At 42.5% G+C, this 6,838-nt stretch overlaps 1 protein-coding gene across 1 annotated transcript in view; it reads left to right on the forward strand.

Annotated features, from left to right (window-relative positions):
* LOC5503771 (glutamate receptor 2) overlaps nt 1-6,216 on the forward strand; it is a 57,622-nt gene extending 51,406 nt beyond the window's left edge. The window contains exons 15-18 of the mRNA XM_048733991.1: nt 219-423; nt 979-1,158; nt 3,143-3,329; nt 5,492-6,216. Coding sequence (XP_048589948.1) covers nt 219-423; nt 979-1,158; nt 3,143-3,329; nt 5,492-5,693 — 774 coding nt within the window. The 3' untranslated portion in view covers nt 5,694-6,216. The remainder of the gene's footprint in view (nt 1-218; nt 424-978; nt 1,159-3,142; nt 3,330-5,491) is intronic.
* Nucleotides 6,217-6,838: the final 622 nt, after the last annotated feature.

Below are 6,838 nucleotides of genomic sequence, written 5' to 3' on the forward strand. Positions count from 1 at the left end.
GGTTCTCTTTTACCTAGAGGCAAGCACCCCCCCCCCCCCTCCATTGTCGGCCAAAAAGTGGATTACTTATTATTTAAGGATTCCCAAATACTATCCTTTTATATATACAACTATGTTTGTTTCACCCCCCTCCATCCCAATCAAATCCTGTACACTCAAATGATTCCACTGATTTATCGCATTTTCTAACACAGCCCTTTACCACTTTCTTCGTTCAGGACACTGCTCTGTACCACTTCTTTCGCCAGTCGGACTACAGAATCTATCGGCTTCTGTTCGAGAGGATGGTGGCGGGTGATACATTTCTCAACTTCTCTGTCAAGGGGGAGGATCTGGTCCGCAAGATGGACAAGACGGTGTTCTTGGATGAGGATCCATTTACTGATTACTCAGTCAAGCAGGAGCCTTGTGATCTGATGACAGGTAAGAGGGTTTGTTATGATCTTATTATGATGAAGATGATGATGATGATGAGGAGGAGGAGGAGGAGGAGGAGGAGGAGGAGGAGGAGGAGGAGGAGGAGGAGAAGGAGGAGGAGGAGAAGGAGGAGGAGGAGGAGGAGGAGGAGAAGGGGGAGGAGGAGAAGTAGGAGGAGGAGGAGGAGGAGTAGGAGGAGTAGGAGGAGGAGGAGGAGTAGGAGTAGGAGGAGGAGGAGGAGGAGGAGGAGGAGGAGGAGGAGGAGGAGGAGGAGGAGGAGTAGGAGGAGGAGGAGGAGGAGGAGGAGGAGGAGGAGGAGGATGATGGTGATGGTGATGATGGTGATGGTGATGATGATAAAGTGAAAGATGCCGTTTTTGTTGTTGGTTAGGATGGTAGTGTTCATGGCTTTAATAATGATAATGAGAAAGTGGTTGTTGGTGTTTATGATGAGGCTGCTGTTGTTGGTTACATATGACCGCGCACCCACTCCTTCAACTCCAGTAAATCAAAGGCATACGCCTGCTCTGTTGAACTTTTTCTTTTTTTTTCTGAATGCAGTGAAAGGGCTGATGGGCTCTAGTAGTTATGGCATCGTGATGCCAAAGCAGTCCCCGTATCTACTGAACATCTCGCGCTCAATACTCAAGCTCCAGGAGAATGGCAAGCTAGAGGACCTAAGACGAAAGTGGTGGGTCGAGAGAACCAAGTGTCCCGAGTACCGTAAACTCACTTCTGATGGTAGGTAATTATAAGTACCGTAAACTCACGCCTGATGGAGGTAATTATGAGTACTGTAAACTCACGCCTGATGATAGGTAATTTTGAGTACCGTAAACTCACCCCTGATGATAGGTAATTATCAGTACCGTAAACTCACGCCTGATGGAGGTAATTATGAGTACCGTAAACTCACGCCTGATGGTAGGTAATTATGAGTACCGTAAACTCACGCCTGATGGTAGGTAATTATAAGTACCGTAAACTCACGCCTGATGGTAGGTAATTATGAGTACCGTAAACTCACTTCTGATGGTAGGTAATTATGATTACCGTAAACTCACTTCTGATGGTAGGTAATTATGAGTACCGTAAACTCACTTCTGATGGTAGGTAATTATGAGTACCGTAAACTCACGCCTGATGGTAGGTAATTATAAGTACCGTAAACTCACGCCTGATGGTAGGTAATTATGAGTACCGTAAACTTACTTCTGATTGTAGGTAATTATGATTACCGTAAACCCACGCCTGATGGTAGGTAATTATGAGTACCGTAAACTCACGCCTGATGGTAGATAATTATGAGTACCGTAAACTCACGCCTGATGGTAGGTAATTATGAGTACCGTAAACTCACGCCTGATGGTAGGTAATTATGAATACCGTAAACTCACTTCTGATGGTAGGTAATTATGAGTACCGTAAACTCACTTCTGATGGTAGGTAATTATGAGTACCGTAAACTCACTTCTGATGGTAGGTAATTATGAGTACCGTAAACTCACGCCTGATGGTAGGTAATTATGAGTACCGTAAACTCACTTCTGATGGTAGGTAATTATGAATACCGTAAACTCACTTCTGATGGTAGGTCATTATGAGTACCGTAAACTCACTTCTGATGGTAGGAAATTATGAGTACCGTTAACTCACTTCTGATGGTAGGTAATTATGAGTACCGTAAACTCACGCCTGATGGTAGGTAATTATGAGTACCGGAAACTCAATTCTGATGGTAGGTAATTATGAGTAACGTAAACTCACGCCTGATGGAGGTAATTATGAGTACCGTAAACTCGCGCCTGATGGTAGGTAATTATGAGTACCGTTAACTCACGCCTGATGGTAGGTAATTATGAGTACCGTAAACTCACTTCTAATGGAAGGTAATTATGAGTACCGTAAACTCACTTCTGATGGTAGGTAATTATGAGTACCGTAAACTCACTTCTGATGGTAGGTAATTATGAGTACCGTAAACTCACTCCTGATGGTAGGTAATTATGAGTACCGGAAACTCAATTCTGATGGTAGGTAATTATGAGTAACGTAAACTCACGCCTGATGGTAGGTAATTATGAGTACCGTAAACTCACTTCTGATGGTAGGTAATTATGAGTACCGTAAACTCACTTCTGATGATAGGTAATTATGAGTACCGTAAACTCACTTCTGATGGTAGGTAATTATGAGTACCGTAAACTCACGCCTGATGGTAGGTAATTATGAGTACCGTAAACTCACGCCTGATGGTAGGTAATTATGAGTACCGTAAACCCACGCCTGATGGTAGGTAATTATGAGTACCGTAAACTCACGCCTGATGGTAGGTAATTATGAGTAACGTAAACTCACGCCTGATGGTAGGTAATTATGAGTACCGTAAACTCACTCTTGTTGGTAGGTAGTTATGAGTACCGTAAATTCACTTCTGAGGGTAGGTGATTCAAACAAGCTGAAGTTCGGAATAAAGAGGAGGGGGGGGGGGAGGAAATCATGTTAATTATTTGGTTGTCGTGACCATCTCGGTTGTTTTTTACATTAATGGTTAACTGCTCGCGACACTCTATTGGTATATCCGCAAATTCACTCTGCTTATTGAGAATACAAGTAAAAAACTAGGGCTGCGCATGATGTGAATGATGACGATATTGACGATGATGATGATGAAGATGATGACGATGATCGTGTAATTATCCATGCCTTACCATTGCCTCCCTAGAAATCATCGAGAACATGCGGATTCAGATCGGTAGCATGGTTGGGGTGTACGTGGTCCTCGCCATGGGCGGCATAGCTGGAGTGGTCGTCTTGCTTATCGAGCTTGAGTGGAAGAAGCGTCGAGACCGCCTGAAGGCCAAGGTCCAGCAAGGGTGGAAAACCATGCGTGCTACCAAAACTGTCATGGCGTAAGTATGGCATGTATTGATTGGCCAAAAGACAATGGGACTGTGTCATGGTGTAAGTATGACATGTATTAATTGGCCAAAAGACAATGGGACTGTGTCATGGCGTAAGTATGGCATGTATTGATTGGCCAAAAGACAATGGGACTGTGTCATGGTGTAAGTATGGCATGTATTGATTGGCCAAAAGACAATGGGACTGTGTCATGGCGTAAGTGTGGCATGTATTGATTGGCCAAAAGACAATGGGACTGTGTCATGGTGTTAGTATGACATATGTATTAATTGGCCAAAAGACAATGGGACTGTGTCATGGCGTAAGTATGGCATGTATTGATTGGCCAAAAGACAATGGGACTGTGTCATGGCGTAAGTGTGGCATGTATTGATTGGCCAAAAGACAATGGGACTGTGTCATGGCGTAAGTGTGGCACATGTATTAATTGGCCAAAAGACAATGGGACTGTGTCATGGCGTAAGTGTGCCATGTATTGATTGGCCAAAAGACAATGGGACTGTGTCATGGTGTAAGTATGACATATGTATTAATTGGCCAAAAGACAATGGGACTGTGTCATGGCGTAAGTATGGCATGTATTGATTGGCCAAAAGACAATGGGACTGTGTCATGGCGTAAGTGTGGCATGTATTGATTGGCCAAAAGACAATGGGACTGTGTAATGGCGTAAGTGTGGCATGTGTATTGATTGGCTAAAAGACAATGGGACTGTGTCATGGCGTAAGTATGGCATGTATTAATTGGCCAAAAGACAATGGGACTGTGTAATGGCGTAAGTGTGGCATGTGTATTGATTGGCTAAAAAACAATGGGACTGTGTCATGGCGTAAGTATGGCATGTATTAATTGGCCAAAAGACAATGGGACTGTGTCATGGCGTAAGTGTTGCATATATATTAATTGGCCAAAAGACAATGGGACTGTGTCATGGCGTAAGTGTGGCATGTATTGATTGGCCAAAAGACAATGGGACTGTGTCATGGCGTAAGTGTGGCATGTATTGATTGGCCAAAAGACAATGGGACTGTGTCATGGCGTAAGTATGGCATGTATTGATTGGCCAAAAGACAATGGGACTGTGTCATGGCGTAAGTATGGCATGTATTGATTGGCCAAAAGACAATGGGACTGTGTCATGGCGTAAGTATGGCATGTATTAATTGGCCAAAAGACAATGGGACTGTGTCATGGCGTAAGTATGGCATATATTGATTGGCCAAAAGACAATGGGACTGTGTCATGGCGTAAGTATGGAATGTATTGATTGGCCAAAAGATAATGGGACTGTGTCATGGCGTAAGTATGGCATGTATTGATTGGCCAAAAGACAATGGGACTGTGTCATGGCGTAAGTATGGCATGTATTGATTGGCCAAAAGACAATGGGACTGTGTCATGGCGTGAGTGTGGCATGTATTGATTGGCCAAAAGACAATGGGACTGTGTCATGGTGTAAGTATGACATATGTATTAATTGGCCAAAAGACAATGGGACTGTGTCATGGCGTAAGTATGGCATGTATTGATTGGCCAAAAGACAATGGGACTGTGTCATGGCGTAAGTATGGCATGTATTAATTGGCCAAAAGACAATGGGACTGTGTCATGGCGTAAGTATGGCATGTATTGATTGGCCAAAAGACAATGGGACTGTGTCATGGCGTAAGTATGGCATGTATTGATTGGCCAATGGACTTTGCTAGGCGCATTAGAGCATATTCACATGAATTCCCTATAAATAATAAATTAAAATTGTTATCTTCATTGCCCAGTTCTTGCGTGGATGATAATAATGATTTGCTTATTTATTGGGTACCTTTATAAAGCACTGTCTTGTTTAGCCGTGCACTAGAGAATTTTGTTTATAGAGCCTCAGCTAGCCGCCCTTTTGTCATCTCTGCACCAAGTGTTAGAAAATATCCCTTTCCGATATCCCTTTCCGATATCCCTTTCCGTCGGCTACTTGGGAAGGCTGTTGCAATATTTGGAATTGAATTCTGTAAAAAAGAAACACGAGACCTCATTTTCAGATTTCTTCACACAATTTGTCTTCCATATTGTTTGTAAACAAACAAAAGTATGGCTGAGCAGGGCTCTTTAAGTTGTCGTTACACCCTTTACTAACTTCACTCATTTTTTTCACCAGATTGCAAAAAAAATCAAAAGATGATGGTGATGGTGAAGATGTGAAAAAGAAGGCTGCAATTCAAGCGTTCGGGATGCCGCTGAACACGCCATCAAAGAAGTGGGGTGCCAAAAATTCGGACACACCGGACGGGGGTCGACAGTCCAGGCAACGGAAAGGATCCGAGAAGGCAATTATAATGGATATGGAGACAAGTGCGTAAAAGCAATTTGATGGCCTTAAAAACCAGGTGTCTCTTACTGCCTGATTATCTAGTTGAGTAAAATTTCTAGTGGCTTTTTGCAATTTTAGACTATCGTGCACCTATTATTTTTTTTAAAAGGGCTGAAAATTTCCATTAACTGGCCTGCGCCAGCGATCCTACCAAAGTGAACCGGAAGCTGGTGATATTAAACGTAACAATTTTCTCGAAGATTTTCGTAGATTAAGCCAAAATAACATGAAAGCTTGGACTAATAGTCACTTACCGAGCTATAGAGGTTTTAACCCCTTTTTCATGAAAAAAAAACATCGCGATGTATTTTTCATGAAGGGATGATAAAATGCGATGTAAACATAATAACTGCCACGCTTTGTTATATCAATACAATTACAGTAAACACATACGCTACTATGCGTGTTTTTTTTATGAAAAAGGGGTTAAAACCTAACACGATCGAATTAGAATTGTTTAACGGTAAAAAGCACCATTTTGAAATATAAAATAAAGTTAAAATAAAATGTAACTTTGACTGTTTCTGATGGTTATACTACTTTTACTTACACTCACGGTATTTTGATTCAATTGTAACAAGAGGCATTGCTCTCTAAATATGGAGTTTAGTGCTTGTGGGTGTAGTCCTCACATCTGATACATCAGCTTAGTCTCGCGGTCCTACCGGGTTTCCTGTGCTTGTAAATAAATCACGGGATCTGGTACGAGCTGCTGATTTCACAACTCACCGGCGAGTTTTTTTCCTATTACTCTGGAATGAGAATTGTTGGTAGAGAATGTTCTGAATGGCATTCGAGTCATTCTGCTACAGGTAGTAGAATGGGTGGAATAGCCTTTATTCCATTCCGGAATGGGAACGCGGGATAAACGAACGCACGCTTTTTCTATTCTAATCATTCTTATTACGGAATCACGAGTAAAAAAACGCTAGGGACTGGAGGCAGTACCTTTCATGAGAAGCCCGCTTGAAAGGCCTAACACGATTGGCTGGATTACCTACCTCATCGTTCTATTGTTTATTCTCGTCTTATCGTCTGTGGTGGACTAATCCAATGTGTTGAAATCTTCTAATAGCTTCTATATGACCCCATCCCCTGTTTCAGGGGCGTGTGTGGAGAAAAACGCTTGGTGGG

Source organism: Nematostella vectensis, chromosome 11, assembly GCF_932526225.1.
Source record: "Nematostella vectensis chromosome 11, jaNemVect1.1, whole genome shotgun sequence".
NCBI classification, from domain to species: Eukaryota; Metazoa; Cnidaria; class Anthozoa; order Actiniaria; family Edwardsiidae; genus Nematostella; species Nematostella vectensis.